The sequence below is a fragment of the Diceros bicornis genome, chromosome 31, assembly GCF_020826845.1.
Source record: "Diceros bicornis minor isolate mBicDic1 chromosome 31, mDicBic1.mat.cur, whole genome shotgun sequence".
NCBI classification, from domain to species: Eukaryota; Metazoa; Chordata; class Mammalia; order Perissodactyla; family Rhinocerotidae; genus Diceros; species Diceros bicornis.
Window position 1 is genome coordinate 33,762,947 of NC_080770.1, and position 19,133 is coordinate 33,782,079.

Below are 19,133 nucleotides of genomic sequence, written 5' to 3' on the forward strand. Positions count from 1 at the left end.
TGCCTTGGGTTTCCAGGAAAACTACAAATAAGAGCCCAAGCCTTTAGCTTAAGGAGGGTTCAAGGAGACCATGTGTAGTGACCATGTGAGCATCCAGCACAGATGAGCTTCTCAAGTGAGAAGCCATGAGTCACCCAAAGGAAGAGGGGCTTCACCTGATGCCGGCTTATCTCTGGGATTTGCTCTCTCTTTCAGCACTGTGGTGGGAAGTATTCAGTTCACATGCCAAGTTGGCATGGCTCGATTACCTTGAGTTGTCCAAGTCACGAACAGCACATAGAAAATGCACCCAACTCAAGCCAAGACAATAGAGAGATATGCTGAGAACTTGATACTCCAGCCTACTTAAGCAGGAACTGGGTGCCAAGAAACTGTCACTTTCAACAAATAACACAATCTGTTAATTATCTGCAGAACTGTTCCAGTCGGTACTCCCCACACTCACCATCCAGCAAGGATTGCTCTTCAACGGAGAGGGTGCAGAAAGAGCCAAGGCCAACGTGGAGGAAGGTTAGAAACTTACAGGCTTGAGGAAGGGCGAACTCAGAGAAGGACCTAGCCACCTTAGGTGACAAACAGGCAAAGCCAGGAGAGGAACAGCAGAGAGCGAATTAGCAGATGTCCCTAATAACATCACACAATCCAGACACACGAACGCTCCTGTGTTTACTTCAATTCAAATATCTGGATGTTTACTTAGTTCTGTGTAAAGTATAGTCAAATGCTGGGAAGGCCTCCTGGTTCTTGAGCCTTGCTTGGAAAGCAAGGTGTGTGTTTTACGCAGGAATGTCTCAGATCTGTGCTGCTCATTGTTACTGCGCTCAGTTTCCTCAGTAACCGTTACTTGACAACACCGAGTAACACCTTTGTGGACGTGACCGAGCCAGACAGAAATACAAATGGGCTTGGTGGCACCTTCAGAAGGTCATTCATCTCGCTAAGCTGCTGCTCCAAGGTCACCACCCATAATGGTTCTCATTATAATTGGGACAAATTCTTAATTCCTCTTACTTCCAGCCTTCTGAATACATTACAAATGTTTTGCAACCTTTGACTATGAATCATTCACCCTGCTGGGGAGGTGCTCCAGTATTTGATGAAGAGCACTCCCTCTTTTTGGTGGGAGTCTTCGTCCTCATATTATTGTTCAAGATAGAGAGGCAGGAGGGAAGAGAAAGCCAAGGACATGAGGAGCCAAAAAGAGAAGTTGCAAAAGGGACCTGGATGTTCAAACCCATTTTCAAAGTGTCCACAGGCTCCTGTTCCTCCCAGCTAGCAGGACCCAATGATAAGTCTGCAGGTACCCCAGAACAACCCATCACTGAAGGCCAAGTTTCCTTCTCCTTACTGACATGCCTCCTGAGCTGAGTTTTGTTTTTCTTTTCCATCTTTCCTTTCTTTTCCATTTCTTTCTTTTTTATAAAACATTCTTCTGAATGCAGATCTGGGCAACATACCATTCACTTTGAGATGAGTGCAGATGAGACAGAAAAGAGGTGCTCCAACAGAGGAAAGATTATGAGAATTAACATCTGAAAAGATTTCCCTTGGAACTAACTCTCCCTCTCTCTCTCTCTCTCTCTGTCTCTCTCTCTCTCTCTGTCTCTCTCTCTCTCTGTCTCTCTATCTCTCTCTCTCTCACACGCGCGCGCGCACACACACACACTCGTCTCTCAGCGTTTCATTCTGCACTATAATTTTGCCTCTGCTTTGTAATGCCAGTGCAAATGTCTTCTATTGTAGTTCTTGCTACATTACTATGTTTAATTTATCAGACTTTGGCTCTCCTCTGGGGTTCTGAAGAGAAGTCCCTCCAGATATTTCAACCCACTGTCCCCACCATTTTAAAAATTCAAAATAGGTTGACTTTGGAGTCTTGCTTCTGTCTCACTCTTGGGACCAAAAGATCTTACACATCTTTTTGTTCTGAGAATAAATTAGCATCTTCATCTTGACTGGCTACATCAGTAGTTCTCTATCAAGGGATATTTTGTCCCCCAGGGGACATGTGGCAAGGTCTGGAGACATTTTTGGTTGTCACAACTTCGGGGATGGGGGTGCTACTGGCACCCCCAGGATCTAGTGGGTAGAGGTCCTGGCCACTGCTACACAGCCTGCAATGCACAGGACAGTCAAATAACACACAACAAAGACTCATCCAGCCAAAAACGTCAAGTATGCCAATTGAGAAACCATGGACTATAGGACTACAAGAGCAAGCTCATCACCACCTCCTTTTTCTCACTTATTTTTAAGCAATTGGGATAAAAATAACCAACGCTGGACCCTTTCTTAAATAACTAGAAGTGAGCAGAGGTGGCAGTTGAAGTTTTTCACCAGTCATCCAAGGGGTAGGAGGGAAGATAGCCTTGGCATCAGGTAAATCATTTCCAAATGAGTATAAAGCCCCCCACCATTATTCTCGCTGATTTAAACATTACAAGTCACGTGATTATGGAGTAATTACAATCCAACGGATTTTGGAAGTCCTCATCCTCCACTCACTGGCTCCTAAAGGTCAGGTTCAACTTCCCAGCATTTTCTGGTTCATCTCGTCAATCTGAGATGCTAGAGCTAGAGTTCATCCTCGCAACCACGCCAACCTCTCTGGTCGAGGCCCTGTGGATGCCTATGTGCGGAGGACACGGCACCTTTTCCTAAACCATTTTGCATATAAAAACATTTAATGCCCTCTGATTTTCTCTTTCTCTTAGCAAGAAGCACAAGGCTACACACCCTGTTTCTCCTGCAGTGGTAAAGAACTTCACAATGGGGGCGAAGCACATCACAGCCACGGACGGCATCATATTTCACAGAAAACTGTGTACGCTTGTTCCCCAGATAGGACATACTTCAAAGTAACAAAATAATTTTATCATCTGTAGTGTTCCTTCTTCCCGTTAGAAGTAGACTTTTTTCCCCCTCATGGTACATAAATATCAGAGAAAAGTAGTCTTTGAGATATTTAAGTCCAGGAGTTCTCAGTTTGTTATCACTTGGGGTATGTGTTGGTTTGTGTTCAAAGTGTCGGCAGCTTCAGTTTTCATTTTCTCTCCATCCACGTGCATTCTTCCCAAATTTATACACCAACCTTCGCCCGTCCACACGTTCCAGAATTTCTCTTTTGTAGTAGTACCTGTAACAAAGGACATGGCATAAGGCGGCTGGTCAGACAAAGACTGCCAGGGAAGTGACTGGCCGTGTGGCCTGATCACGTCTGGAGACTGGACAGTCCTCACCCACCTCATGGCTCGGCTGAGTTTTTCGTAGGTCATGCTGCTGTTGTTTTTCTTTTTTCCCCACAGCTGAGCCACGGCCTCTGATTTCAAGAACCTGAAGATGCCCTCAGACCGGTCTTCCCACTTGATTAACCCTGGATTCTTGTCTGGGTTCAGGAGGATGTCACGGATGAATTCCCATAAGTGAGTCCCTCGCGGGTCTGAGGAGAAGCAGAGAAAAGAGTCTCAGAATGGCCTGAGTCACAGCAAAGAAGGGACAGAGGAAGTACAGAGTCTGGACATCTTCCGTCAAGTAGGAGACAGTCAGTTCTCTCCTACTCTCCAGCAAAGCCAGATCACAGAATCACCAAATATTGGATATTAAAAAAAGGCATTTGAGAATGAGCCAGCACAATTTTTTATTTTACAAATCAGGAAACTGAGACACAGAGAATGTAAGTGACTTGACCAAGGTCAAGTAGCAAAGCCAAGACTAAGAAACAGGCCTCTGGCCTCCTATGCCAGGACGAGTATCTTCTAAGTATTGTTGACAAACTGCTCGGGATTCATGTCAGCCTGTTACTTCCTCAGAGAGCAACCTTCAACCACTTGTATTTAGTACCTCAACCAAGTAACTCGCTCCCATCTAGCAGCTGTGCTTCAGCCAAATACACATCAATAGGGTTCTAGAAGTTTAAATCCTAGAATATACTGGGGGGAGGAGTACACAGGGGTTAAGGGGGCCAATTTGAAAATGAAGCAGCTACTGTAATGAGATTAGCAACCAAATTCGATTTTCCTTCCCCTAAACTTGTGACACACAACACTCCGAGGTGAGGAGCTGTGTTAATTCAGTTCTGGGGGATAACCTGGGGTAGCAGACAGTAAAGATGTCCAGATCCCTATAATTTCTACATTACACCATCTTGATTTCTTTCCATGCCCCCTAACTCCGTGTCTCTGATATTTCATATACTTTCACAAGGTGTCGTTATTGGGGAAAATCCAGCTCGCCAAGAGGTTGTTTTTTTGAGGAAGATTGGTCCTGCACTAACATCTGTTGCCAACCTTCCTCTTTTTCTTTTTTCTCCCCAAGCCCCAGCACATAGCTGTACATCATAGTTGTCGAGTTGTAGCTCTTCTATGTGGGACTCGGCCTCAGCACGGCTTGATGAGCAGTGAGTAGGGCCGCGCCCAGGATAGGAACCAGGGAACCCCAGGCCAACAAAGCGGAATGTGCGAACTTAACCACTATGCCACCGGGCTGGCCCCCCAAGAGCGCTGTTGAATCTTAAGAATAAACAGTCATTTCTTGGAACAATAGCTTCACAAAGGTAAGAAGCCAACATTCAGCAAAAGAAAAAATAATACCTCTCAACTGTTTCTTCCCATCTTTCTCCTCTTCCCACCCTTTTCTCTAGAGAGAGGGAAATCGCTAACCCACGCCTGCAAGAAGTTCTTATTCACAGGTGTCTCAGGTTGAGAACAAATAGGCAGCCCGGGGAGGAAATGCGCGCTGGGGCTCCACTCGAGACAGCGCCGGGGCGGAGGGTTGCTTCCCCAGCAAGTGACGCCTGCATTCTCCACCCCCCAACCCCCCCACCACCACCCGGCCTCAGGGGAGGAAATGGAGGCAACGGGCAGAGGCAATACCTGTCTGAAAACTAGCGACCTCCAGTTACACCCAACTTGAGGGAAAGGCCAAGAGCCTCGGTCGGCCCGCCAACTTACTGTGCTTTTTGGTGTGGGTCTTGGCGGGGTGGTCTGGCTCCTTTTTCATATCAGGTGACTCAGCTAAAGGGAAAAATGAGAGCGGCTTAATTTACATATTTCCCACAATCATCATTTTCCTTCATTCATCCACTCATTTACTGAGTACCTACTGCCTGCCTGCCTGGCTCTGTTCACATGTGTGGTATGACCAAAACAAAACAGAGATGATAAGTCCTGTGGAGAAGAATATCACAGGGCAAGAAATGGGGCTAGAAGTGTAGAGATGGGAATAACTTACGAATATAAGGCGGTCACAGAGGATCTCTCTGATAAGGGGAACAGAAGGGTGTGAGGGAGACAGCTGTGCAGAGAGCTTGTGTAAGAGCCTTCTACGAATGAGAAGTGCTACGCTCAGAGGTCCGTGCCTGTTTGTATGTCCACAGAGCAGAAGGAAGCCAACGTGGCCATCAGCAAGGGCAGGAGGTGGGAGCTGAGGTTCAGATAAGGCTTTGTGAGATGTTTTGGGATTTTAGCTTTTATTCTGAGAGAGATGGGAAGCCATTGAAGGATTTAAGTCATTGAAAGGTGTTTTTTTTTTTTTTTACATAATACAAAAATGTAAACGTTTATAACAAAGAAAGATGGCATTTAAACCAGAGGAGTGCCTTTTCTTGGCATGGAAAGTTACATTTTAATCAGCCTGACAAAGGGGCCATTGACTGGCCTGAGCTCAGTACAGAAGGACATGGTGGACTATGAAAACACAGATTAGTTTAACAAGTGACTCATTTTGGTAACCCTTGTGACTGTCACCAAAGAGGAGATGACAGAGGCAGATCTGTGAAGTAAAACTTCTTAAAAAGAAAACTAAATGATCTAGCAGTGTGTGTGTGTATGTCAGTGGGCCATTTGGGTGTTGGGAGGACCCAGGCAGATCTTACCAAAAAATCTCACAATCGAAAATCTGCCAAAAGAGCAGTCCCTAAACACAAGCCAACCCTGTTAAGAAACTGGGCCAGTCAAATGCATCTCTTCTGTGCACATTACTCCAGGGCTTCTTAACCTAGGGTTCACTGCCCCATGTGTGGCCTTCAAGGGCATTTTGGACTGACTGAAACTGGATGCAAAGGGAGAGCGTCCATAGCCTTCATTCTGATTGTCAAGAGTGGTCCATTATTCAAAAAAGTTTGAATAACGATTAGCTCCTAATTCAAATGGTTAAGAAGCATAGCTACTGTTTACTGAGCACTTACTGTATACCAGGCACTGTGCTAAGCACTTACATGAATCACATTATTTAATTCAAACGGTAACCTTATGAGGTAGGTACTATTATGATCCAAAGTTCACAGCCGTGGAGGAGCTGAGACACAGAGAGGTCAAATTACTTGTCTAAAGCCACACAGCCTGAAAGTGGAGCCAGGATGTGAACACAGTTTGAACTCAGAGGCACTTTACTCACAACCACTATTCTGTGCCATTCCCAAAGACGGTGGCACATAAAGATTTCACAGAAGTCTTCCCTGCCGAGAATCAGGTTCAGTTCCATAATGCTCTAGTTGGTGAGAAAAACTAATTCCAGTTTGATGATTCTGTATTTCCCAAAGTGCATGGACACATTCACCAATCTGATCACCCAGTTTGTCACGACTCAGCAGTCCCAGCAGTTTCTCTGAAAGCCATGGTGGGAGGGAGGAGAGGGATTTAGCAAGATCTGGTCAGAAGAGAAACCTCTTATTCTAGTTATGAATTTCTCTCCTAGTGTTGTCAGCAGGAGGGCCTACACCTGACTTAGGTTTCTCTGAAATCTGGAAGGACAAATTCACAGGAAATGCAAGGAGACTCCACTCTCCCTCCCTGTAGCTTTCAGGGTGAGGTTGCAACACCCCATCAGGATGTGACAATATTGCGACAGGTCTGGCACCCACCCCAGTTTCCAAGTGATACATCACTCTGACAGGGCCACGTTGTTCTGCAGACAAAGAGTGGCATTTACCCAGCAGGCCACAAGCAAAGCTCATTTTCAAATGGCATTCAGGAGGGATGTGGGGCCATTATTTCAGAGCCAGGGTTGGATTCAGAAGAACCCAAGTGTCTCTCAGCTTATTGGCCTCAATAACTGTTTAGGGTCCAAGCCGACATAGAATCAATTACTTGGGGTTAAGGTACCTTTGTGAATAAGATGGAAAACTTGGACCCTCTCCCCAGGAAAATGCACGTATGGACACACTCGTGAGAATCTGTAAACAATTTCAGGGGTTTGTGGCTCACTTTGGAGTCCACGGACTCAGATTAAAAAACCCCCAACCAGACAGACCATGAGGGAATTTTCTTTTGGAGATGTCAGCCCTTTACCCAGACTAGACCTCCATCCAGCTTAAGAAAGACCAAAAAGAAAAAAAAGAAAAAATCCCCAAATAAAAATGTTTCCATCATATGGAGTAATATGCAGCCAAAGACAAAAGAAAACTCGAATTTTTCCAGCCTGCTCTTCCCATCCCCAGTTGCAGGGCCAGGCTGTGGAATCATTGATCTGCTTAGCCTAAAATCTTTTGATCTGGAACCTCACCTTCATATGATGGCCTCTCCCCCATGTCTTCCCCTCGCCCCAAAATAAAAGTTAAACCCTTTGAAGTTAGCCATGTGGTTAAGCAATTCATTCTTATAAAATAATGGCTTGCTCTGGGGAAGTTGTCAGCTTGGCTGTCTCTTACTCTGCTCCCGGGCACCTCAGGCCAAGGTCCGGTCCAGCAGGGGCAGCACCAAGCCACGGGTTTATGATGCAAGTTCCAGAGCATGACTTCAGCTAACCTGCTTCGCAAGAAGCGAAGATTAGAAGCATTTGCATATGATTCAGCTGTGAGCCATTTCTTTACGGGATATACAAATTTCAGTGTTATAATAGACCGAGCCACCCTAGCTTGAGGCTCAACAAGTCAGTGAATAAACACATCAAGCCTGAGTTGGCGTGATTGGTTCGAGGACTATCGGGCAGATCAGGAACACTGGCGGTGGCCATTTTATGAAACAGGCAGATGACAGAGAAATCAAAACAAAGCTGGCTTCCCACCTGCGTTTATCACAGAGGGCATCAGTTTATGTTGGGCCTCGCCTCTGCTGGGGCTTGTAACTTGCATTAAAACATAGAAAGATGTTTAACTGCACTCAATTTAATGGGAACTTGAAATCTAAAGACTCACAAATGACAAAGGTCTTTGGGGTGGGGGGTTCTGGCCCCATTTAGTAGACTAAACTATTCTAAAAGGGATTGGCCCATACAAGGCTGTAATTAACTATCCTACTGGAAGCTGTTCCTACAAAGAATTTACCAACCCCAGGCAATGAGTTGATTCTTTAAGAAATAATTCTGTTAGATGTCATGGATTGCTTATCTCATTTTCCAGCTGTTACAACTGCAGGATAGGAATGGGGAACAGGCGATCAGGGATCAAGAGAGATAAAGGAAAGCAGAATTGTAAAGCCCATTTTAAGACGGACTATTCAAAAATAGAATAGGTGGACCGAGGAGATAGTGAGTGCCCTGTGATGGCAAAGATGAAAGCAGAAACTGGCCCCTATTGATTCTGAGATTCTAGAAGGTAAGTCAGGACACAGAAGAGAGGAGGGTGGCCTGGTTGCCAGGCCGGTAGAGCTGTGACTATGGCTTCTAGGGTTTCCAGGGGCCTCGAGACCTTAACAACCCCTGAGGCTCAGGAAGTGGTTGGTTCAACTTTATACTTAGTTGGAATCTTTTGCCATAAACCAAAGACCCAACCGGAAGGACATGGGAGGTGACACCTTAGGAAGTGTGAGAGGAAGTCAGAGGGTGACCAGAGTGGGTGGTTTCCTCGGCTCTGAAACCCTACGACTGGACTAGGCGGCAATGGCTGCCACAGAAATTTTACCCCAATTGGCTCAGTTCCCCCAGAATGGCAAAGACACTACAGAGCCTTTCCAGTGTTTGATCTGTTTCTTAATTTCAACACTTAGAGTGACACATAATGCTAGGGGCCATTGCAGGGAGGGGGAAGTAGAGAAATGAACTGGCCTCCGTTCTTAACCTCGATTCCAGAAGCAGTTACACTAGCTCCCAGTTCTGTCTCATTCAAGGGGCTTGACCCAAACAAAACCTCAAACCAAAAGCTTTCATTATTTCAGTTCTTGAAACATAATCAACAAAAGAAAAAAAAAAAGGGCAGGAGAAGGGGTTGTTGTTTGAGTCCATGTTTTCTTTCACAAACACTCTTTTAAATCCCAGTTCTGAAGTTGCCCCAAATTCAATTCCAGGAAAAGAGCAATTTCCTTGTGACAAGTCCAAGCTCCATTTCACAGACCCACACAGATCCACAAGTTCACCCCAGATCAGGGGACAAAACAAAACCCTCTCTCACCTCCCAGGTGCACTCATTCCTACCCCGTACATACCAAGGTACCTATTTGTAAGGGGCGGGGGATTATAATCTGAAAGCCCCCTCCCAGACTCCCAACAGACCAACACTCTCAGTGGAACCTTGACTGAGGGTTATGGATAGCCCCCAGTTGCACCCAATGTTGACCAAATACAACTAATGTGAACATAATTCATGAAGGTTAGGTGTTCTGACTAATTCGAGAGTCCAGATAAGCCATCAAGGTCAGACTTAAAAAACTGACAAAATCATATGATTCCTAGGGTTCTGGAAATTTCCAATTGCTCCTCCTCTATCCAGAGACAATCACCACAGTTTCACTGACCTCTGAATACCACTGGTAGACATTCTTTCTCTAAAGCAAAATAGAGTTTGTTGAAAATTGAATATAACCTCTTCTTCCGTAAGTATACCCAAGTATGAATAATTTTATCAGATAATTTCCCAAGAGCAAGTTTTTGTTGAAAGAGAATTTTTGTTGTTACAAGTGAGTGACTTAGTTTCACAAGAGACAAACACTTTGCCTAGAGGCATCCTTGATGGTCATTTTCAATGTACAAATATTGACTCAAAAGCAGATCTTTTATAAGTAGTAACTCCATTCCTTTTCCAGCCTTTGAGTGAGAAAGACTCCAGCAAAGCAGAAATGTAGGATGTCAGTAATTCTCATTAATTCTCAGTAAGCTCTTGCATGAGGCACACTCAGCCTCAGATGTCAGGACAACTTACCAACAGGAAGGTGACTGGTGGTTGTCATGGAGATCTGGGCCCGGCAGAAAGTTTTGCTGTCCAACAAATCTGTGGTAATGAAAAGATAAAGGACATTGAGAGCCCCCTCCTTACAAGATAACTTTTTGGCTGTTAGAAAAAGAGAATAAGAATGTAAAAGGGCCTGAAGTGTTGGGGAGTTAGTTACCTACTGTGCTACCATAGTTGGCGTCATATAAATAGTTTTCTTCTTTCCAGGTGTTCATGATGGAAGGGTCTAGAAAACACAGAATGTGGGAACAGTCAGCAATCATCTTCCCCAGGTGAAGAGTTTGCCTTTTCTAACTCACTGCTCATCAAAGAGGCATGGGACCTAGGGGGTGGTCCTCAGACAGAAGGGATAAGAGTCTGCTTCAGCCACATGTTACTTTATGGGGTCACAATAACGTGACCCCTTTTTTCTTCTAGTGTCCCGGGGGGAAATGGACTTTGTTATGGGCCTATCCATGTGTTCTGCACCTGTTGCCTTTTTAGGGAAGTTGCCACAGTGGGATCCTGTCCCAGATCAATGCTTTGCTGGGAATTTTCCCAGTCTGCACATGGGAGGGGTAGGTTTGGGAGCTTGACATTGTCTTGCCTTCTATTATACAATTGCCAGAATGTTTTAACACTAGGACAAAAAAATGCCTTGTTAGGGACAAATAATCTCATGATTAATGAGCATCTTTTCCTAGTAATGTCTTCCTGGGAGAATTAATGATGTTTCCTTCAGAAGAAGTCTGGTCAGTCTTATCACAGTTTTCTCATTGCTGAAATCCAGTCTCTCCTCAAGTTGGGTGACAGTCCCCTCCCTCTGGGGTTTCTCCAATTAGCTTAAGGGGTGACATAAAATTCTCAAAACAAAATTAAGGAGAAGGGGAAGAGAATGTTCCCAAATCAAATAAACAGCTTTTAAGATTAGGGCCCCATTGCCTCCTCTCGGAAAAGAAGCCCTCTCTCCCACTCTCTCTTTCTCTCTCTCTCTCTCTCTTCGTCTTCAGTGTGCTAGGTAAGCACGACTCACTCTGATTGACTCTTCAGATTTCAGATTCAAAGGAAACTCTGCTCCACCTACCCCAAATGAAGCCCAACTTCTACACAACCCCTGCATCTGGGCTGGTCTCCAACAGAAGCGTTTGCTTTCCTGGCTGGCCAAGAGCTGGTCCCCACCAAAAATCCCTGCTTTCCCTCTTCACAGATCGAGGCTGCCCTCAGCTCGCTTGCTGCCCAGGTTCTGAATTTCAGGGCCAGGGTGGTAAGCCACTGGCCGAGTTTCCTTTTGTTTTTATAGCATAAACGGTATAAAACCTGACTCACTGGCTAAGTCCTCCTGTTTACGACATAGGGATTTAGCTGGTATTTTAACTAATAGCTACGTGTTTGGGCACCCCAAGCCCAATCTCTTGGGGTTACACCCTCTTCTCCTTGTTGGGTCACCTCATACACCTGTTGTTGTCTCTGAAAATAAACTGAACCAAAAAGGTTTGGGGGTGTTGGTCCATCTATGAGCCTCTTCTCCCCTCCTCCCAGGGTGGACCTTCTTCTCCACCCCTTCAGCTCAGCTTTTCTAAACTGGTGACACAAGAATGTCTTGATGGTCAAGGAGAAATTGTCAAGGTATGTGGGACCTCTCCAACACCATCCTGGCTCCTGCGGTAGGGCCACCTGTCAGGTCAGGGTGAAGAGAGCAACATCCTCTCGGCCAAGTCCCGTGTCTGCCTCTAGGGCAGTCAAGCCCACAAGGCACAGACCATCCGGGTAGCCCAACCCCTGGTCTCTGGGGGGAGGGGCAGGGCGAGGAAAACCTAATTAACGTGCTTAGAAGCTATTGTTTTTTCTTTAATAATGGTAGACTAACCCCCTTATAAAAGAGTAAATAACTGCATAGAGCCAATTTCAGCCCCAAGTGACTCACAAATCACCCCAGGTTGAATTCTGTCCTTGGTGACTGGCACGCAACCCTCAGGGAGGCCTGTGGCAAACCCGGTGGGCCCACGTGGCTCGCAATCTCACTGATGTGAACACCAGGAGCGACCCTAGAGCAGTGGCAGCTGCACAGTTTGATCATGGCCAGCGGACTTTGGGGGACTTGCATAGCTCTCGCTACACTCAGAGGTCACAGGCCAAAAGTCAATATGCAAGGAGCTCTGATTGGTGCAAGGCCAGGGACCGCCACCTGCAAGTCCAACAGACTGACGAGAGTCCCCAGGAGAGAAACTGGGACAGAGGAAGGAGAGATGATTAGGCAGGGGGAGGAGAATCAAAATGAATGTAGATGTAATGGGAATGCAGACCCTACTTAGAGCCCAGAATAGTGTCTTTTATCTAAAAGTGCACTAAGGCAGGAGTGGGCTTTCGCAGCTGCCTTTGGACATCGCTACAGAAGCTCCAAGCCTCCAGAGACTACAGTAAGGACAACAGCAAGTCCACATCTTCCTCCTTTTTGTGAGACACATTCCCACCAAGGGAGGAGGGGGAGAGGAGACACTGACGCTTCCTCCTCTTTCCCTTTGCTTCTCATACCTTGGCCAAGTCCAATCCCCTGGCTCTGTTTGTGGTGAGAAGGAGGCCCACCTAGACTCTGCATTTTTCCTAGCTCCTGGACAAGAGCCTGGACGATAGTGGGAAGCAGAGAAGTGTGGGCAGAATCAGGGTCACCATCAGCCTAGAAATCAGACATGGTTGGCAGGCACTGGTCCCAAGGTCAAGGAATGAGGATCATGGGAGGGCAGCCCCCTGGAGACAGCCAGGGCAGAGGTGTCCCTGGGTTTCCCGCCAAATACTGGCTCCGTCCTGATCCCACACTCTCCCTCCCACCCGTCCTCCCCACGCCTTTGCCTACCAAGTTGACTTCCTTCATCTGCTACTACTCACCGGTTTGTTCAGTCTTGACAACGACACTGTGTGTCGACTGGAACAGGTCACTGCTGCACTGGCCTGTGAAGGACAGATTGGGAAAGTCAGAACAGGCCCATGAGGAGCCAAAACTTGATGCTTGAACAAGGACGGAGCTGGCTTCTTGGAAGAGCTTCTGCCAATCCCACTGCCTGATCACATCTGTTTGCTCATGGGAGGGGCTTCCCTCTCTGCATCTGCAAACTCAAGCCTGGGGCCTCTGGCCCAGAAAATCAGTAGCTAGGGCATCCACATCAGATGAAATTATTTGGCCTGGTATAGGGAAGGCAGCCAGTATGGTGGAAGTATAACTTCAGAAGTCAGAACTCCAGTTTTTCCACCAGTAGATTGGAGGCACGTCACATTTCTGGGCTTCGTTTCCTCATCTGTAAATTTAGGGAATTAAACTAGACCAGGTCATTAGATGGCCTCTAAGGTGCTTTCCCATACTAAGATATGCTATGAAATGAAAACACAAATACAAGGAAAACCATTTTAATTTAACTAGCTTGATTCTTCTTTGATCTTAAATTTAATCAACCCCATTTGATTAAGTCCAGTCTATGAGAAATGTGTGGTTAAACGCAACGATCCTGCCCTTGTTTATCCCTTGCAACTCCTCCCTACACGCATCATATATAAAGCACACACACACATGGGAATGAGTCTAGTATGTTTCTCCTCCCCAGCCAATTTATCAACATCTCAGGAGAAGAGGCTGTGCCTTTAACCTCTCTGACCTTCTGTTTTCCCATCTGTAAAATGGGTACAACATTCATTTTCTCATAAGGTCACTAAATGAATCATTCACTTAGAGTGCCTAGTATAAGCAAATACTCAATAAATGTGAGTTAATAGAATATCTACAAAAAGGCAAACAATGAAACAAAGGTGAGAATTAATTCATCAAGTATAAGTCTGCTCTTTCTGAAGATTCCTGGGGTTATTTAAAGAGGCTTGTTTGGTTTGGTTCTAGCAGAAGATAAATGAGCAATCACCTCGGTGAGGTGGGTGGGAAGAAGGGAGTGCCTGGGAGCTGAATGAGGTCATCCACAATGGCCGCCACAGCTGCCCTCCCGACGGCCAGACTCTGGTCCCCTCAGTGTTGACAGTAGCTGTCAGGGTCTGAACCTGTCACAGCCCTGGAACTCGTGCTTCCCAAAGCCCCAGCTTCCTGCCCAAACACAGGTTCTGTTAAGACAGACATACCCGTTCTTACGTATCGCTGCTTTCCAAGATGCCCATAGTTCTCAGAGGAGCTGACTCTTTGCAGGCGTGTGTGCGTGTGTAAATAAGCCATCACTGATGGACAGCGTTTGGAGTGGTGGCCTGCCTGTGCTGGGAGTGAGGCCTGATGAGAGGCACGTTTGGGGTCTGGGGCAGCACTAATTTCAGAAATTATTGCAGAAACATCCCACATGTGTCTAGAACATTCGTGCTAACACTTTTTTTTTTTACAGATCTTTTAAGAATCTGCTAAATACTGCGAGCCTTCTCCCCTCCCACAACACACAGATCTAATTTCGTATATCTTCTTACCACCTGCGGGTCCCGTCTTAAGAACCTAGGTCTAAAAGTTAAAAAAAAAAATGTCCATGATGATCATAACAAGCAAGCGATTGGAAATTAAACTATCAAACCCTGTTCACAAGAGAAAGCAGAAAAGTTTTTCTGAGAGTAGCAAGTATTCTGTGAATACCCAGCTAGCCCTTGTCTCCTGGGAAATTAACCATAAGGAGAGAATTAAATTACACTGGTTTATATGGGATCAGACACACCTTGTACCTTAGGCTTCATGCCTGTTCTCCCACCGCCCTTCCGCTTCCCTACCTCAGGACACAGCCATTTGGAGGGGAGAGCACCCTTTGGCTCCTAGCGGGGGAGGGAGAGATAGTCACCGTTCCACTTGAGGTGCTGCAGGTTGCTGTAGAGCAGCTGCCCTGCTGTCCCCGCCGCCCGGGTGAACTCCTGCAAGCTCATGCCACAGAGGTGCTCGCCGTTGATGTCGAACTCCTGGAAAGGGATGCAGCTGGCGTCCAGCTGGTTGGTGTCCAGGAGGTGCTGGAGCCACTCCCACACCTGATACTTGGTCCAGTACTGAGGATGGATTTCATGCCACTGGCCTCCAAAAAACCCGCTGGAAACTGCAAAACAGAAGGTGGCCCGGTGAGTGACCCATAGTTGTTCCCTGGCATAATCTCAGACACGAGGAGGCACCACTGGCTGCCGGACGCCATGGAGAACAGAACCACAGTCCATGGGCATCAGTGTGGGGGTTGGAGCATGAGACAGGCTCTGGAGAGGAGGCTTTCGGAAATGTGGCTCTTTTCCCAGTTGTCGCGGGGACCAGTCATTTAGCCTCCATGCATCTCCATGTCTTCCTTAGGATAATACTCACCCCTGGGTGCCGGGTGAGGACACAAGTCCTGAAGTGCTCTGAGATCATGAGCTCCTTCCCCACCTCCTGCAAAGTACCATGAAAGCTAAAGCATTGCTACAGTTCCAGCAATTTGTAAGCTTGTTGTCTACACCCACGTAGCTCTTTTCCTCTCTTCTCCCTAGCGCTCTTTCCCATTTTTTCCTCTCTCTTACACACACACATATACACATACATACCCAAAATTCAGACCATTTTCAACCAAAAATAAGGCCTGAGAATAAGGTTCTTTTCTCTACAATGCCTTTGCTTCTCCCCAGAGTGGTCCAGATTGCTCATCTGCTAACTGTGCTGATAGCCCCACCCCCACTGGTTATTATAGCTACTGTGATGTCACTTCCCTACTCGTTACCTTCAGGAGCCTCCCATTATCCACTGAAATGAGGTACAAGCCTGCCAAGCCAGGCATCGAGGCTCTTCACTAGCTATTCTTCAAGTAACTTACGAGTCTTGCCTTTTTTCTGTCCTGTTCTTTCAGCCCAATCACTCCCTGCTGAACGCCTACCCAGCCTGCAGACTCTAACCACCTCATAAAGCCACCACAGAGCCCCTCGACTCACTGCAAGGGCTGCTGTCTTCTGAATCTCCGGGAGACGTCCTTGGTATTTAGTCTAATGGCTTTTGTCATGTTCTGCCTTTCTTTATGGGTCTCTAAGTACCGTTTTATTCTCTTTGTAAATTGTATGCCCAGGGTCACGGACTCTGTCTCACCCATCTTCGTATCTCCTATAAAAACGACCTCAGAGACTTTGCCATCATAGGTACTCCCTCTATATTTCTTTAGTGGAATTTGTTGCTGAAGAAGAAATGATGTAGGAATCTGGAAGAGTTGGGAGGTGCACTCACAAAATGGCTAATTCAAATACCAGTGAAGAAGCGAACGTCATTCAAGCCAATAAATATTGCAGGCTAGTGGTCTAGATGACTCTTATCTTCCCTTAAGGGAACATTACCAAGTCAGCCCAAAGGCCTGGTGGGATGAGAAGAATGAGCTGGCCTCTGGAGGCACGTAAGAGGGCTGAGATCTTACAGTCCCCTTGGAAACAGAGATCAAGGGAGGAGCTCTCTTCCAGGAAAGGTGAGAGGCAGGAGCAAGGGAAGACACTATTGCAGCCCAGCAAGCTGAGGGAGGGGGATCCAAATGAACATGACCCACAGATATTCCCACAAACTCAAGGATGGACCAAGAGAAGAAACTGTAGCACGAGGACACCGTCCCTAACTTTTCCTTCAAGGTCATGCTAGATCAGTACTTCTCAAACTCTAATGTGATTATGAACCACCAGGGAATGTTGCTCAAATGCGGATTCTGATTCCAGAGGTCTGGGGTTGAGGCCTGAGTTTCTGCCTTCCTAATAAGCTTCCACGTGATGATGAAGATGCTGGTCTGTGGATACAGCTTGAGTGGCTAAAGAACTCCAAAATGTTTGATTCCCGTAATGCCCACAGCCTAGCCCTCAACGTCCCCAGAGAGAAGGCTGATGGGGGATGTTTCCAACCCAATCCCACTTTTGTTCACCCCTCAGAATTCATCCACTACTCCAGACCTCAGGAGCACTAAGGGCAGGAAGGTGATTGCCTTGGGGAATCACTGCCACTCACGGTACGTGCTTTACTCCTCATACCTCATGGTAGCCCTAAACCCTTAGTCAATGGTGGAGGGGAATAGGGGCAAGGATTGGAAAAATCTAGTCCAAAATGTAATTACATAGAAATATTCCCAAATATAGAAACACACAGAGCTTACACTGGATGTTTCCATTGCCCTGCCAATTTTTTGGTGCCTCACAGATACTGCTGTTTTAGGATGAGAGGTATTTTTTGTGGCTCCCTGAGTCTTTGTTCTTTTTTTCTAAAATAATTGTGTTGCTATGACAGTGCAGTTCTGGGTTTGCAAACGTGAAGCAACAACTCTCGATAATCCAGCACCAAGCCTGGCGTAATTTCTTCTCTCAACTTGACCTGGTCCAGATTAAAGGATAGTTCCTGACAGTGCATCCGTGCATCCTGTTAGAACTTGGGAGAGCCAGAGAACTGTGTCTGAAGTTGACTGCAGGGTTCTTCCCATCAGTCAAGGGACTCATCAGATTCCTGAAGTTTCAAGAGATAACACTGAAAATCCTGAGTTCAGCTCTTCTCTGTCATTTAATTGACCTCCCCCACCCCACCAATCATGACCAAGAGCTGGGCCTTCTTTGGGGTCTCTGGAAGTTAAGAAGTAAAAGTGACACCTAAACTCTACTGCCTGCTCAACACATTGCTCAGCTTTCTCCGAAGCAAAGGGGAGGAAGGCTGCCTTAATCGCGGGTCCAGGGGCCTGGGGACGCAAAAGACTTACTAGTCTGAAGAACCTTCCTGCCCTATTTAGAATCCTCCTTCGAGGTCCCCACAGGAGTCTGAGGCCTGCAACAGAAAATGTCACTGCCCAGAAAGGGTAGCAGTTGGGGGGACCTTCAAATAAGGGAAGGTGGCCCGTTCACATTTTCAGCCCTGCTTGGCTGGGGTTCCAAACTGGAAGAGAGAGAGCCGCACGCGGGCCAGCTGCTTACTGGAGAACATGCACCTCCCATACCCTCCAGCTCCTGCTTCTCAGACTCTGCTCACCAACAGCTATTTCCATTTTTCAAGGGAAGTGGGAACAGCAGAGTCTCCGGCGAGGAGATTAGCAGCAGGTATGGGGAGGAGCTCCTCAAACCCGTGGTAGTTGGATGCACAGCAATCTGCCCAGACTGAATGCCTTCACAATGGGGTGTGGGGCCTGATTCAGCAATGGCTTTGTTCAGTTCAGCTTCTACAGTAAGCCACGGGCTTGATCACCAAACCCTCTATAAGCCCCACCACCAGGCCCCGCCCTCTTCTAATCAGTAGGTTCTAGATGAAGGCACTAAAGGAGGGCACCTGGTCTCCTAACAATCTCCTCTCCCTTTACAAAGGGAAGTCACTGGAAGATGAAGTAGAAAGATCAAGCTGCTATAACCCTCTGCTCCTTGACTTCCATGCTTCCACGCGACACACACACACACACGCACACACACACGCACACACACACACCCCTTTCTTTCCTATCCTATCTTGATATCCCAACCAAACACTGTTAAAAGCTTCAACAGGTGGCCTTCCCTTTGTGCATCCCTTCTGCCACCCTCCCTGCCAGGCTGCCCAACCAGAGCCTTGAATTTTGGGAGGAAACAATGGAATATCTCAAATGGGCTTCTGTCTGGAGGCCTGGGGGCCTGTAGGGACCTCCAGCATGAAGTTTTCTCCATTCCCCTGGTCCTCACACTCCCAGCTGTATAAAACCTGTGTCTTTCAGACATTAAGTTGGGAAATGAAGCCTAAAAAAGTGAAGAAAGAACCCCCATGGTGAGTGACACTGACCCCCACCCCCACCCCGGCCTCCTTACCATTGCATGGGGGGTAGCTGTCTGTCCAGGCTGGCTGCTGGTGGAGGAGGTTGTTGCTGGGGTTGAGATTCATTACACCACTTCCTTCCAGAATCATGATCTGTAAGGGGATCAAACAGCCTGTTCAGTTGGTGCCTCTTGGAGAAACGTCATTTGAGAGTGCAGATCATAGAGTTAATTTAGGGAGAAAAAAAAGAATTTGTCCTTCCAGCCATTGCCTCCAAAGCATGTTGCCACAGCCCTTTCAGTGAAAGCAAAACTCACTGGCAATGAAAAATTTCCAGGTTCAATTTTCATATGTATGAGGCAA

General features: G+C 46.7%; 1 protein-coding gene across 2 annotated transcripts; it reads right to left on the reverse strand.

Moving 5' to 3' along the window:
- Positions 1-2,856: 2,856 nt before the first annotated feature.
- On the reverse strand, positions 2,857-18,923 carry EHF (ETS homologous factor). 2 transcript variants are annotated; one of them, XM_058527661.1, is made up of 8 exons: positions 18,824-18,923; positions 14,881-15,126; positions 12,962-13,024; positions 10,257-10,325; positions 10,070-10,138; positions 4,950-5,012; positions 3,244-3,439; positions 2,857-3,136 (listed from the first exon to the last, which is right to left on the reverse strand). In XM_058527661.1, the coding sequence occupies exons 1-8, from the start codon at positions 18,918-18,920 to the stop codon at positions 3,037-3,039; spliced, it is 903 nt and encodes a 300-aa protein (XP_058383644.1). In that variant the 5' UTR covers positions 18,921-18,923; the 3' UTR covers positions 2,857-3,036. The 2 variants fall into 2 exon arrangements, with proteins under 2 accessions (XP_058383644.1, XP_058383645.1); XM_058527662.1 differs by lacking the exon at positions 10,070-10,138.
- Positions 18,924-19,133: the final 210 nt, after the last annotated feature.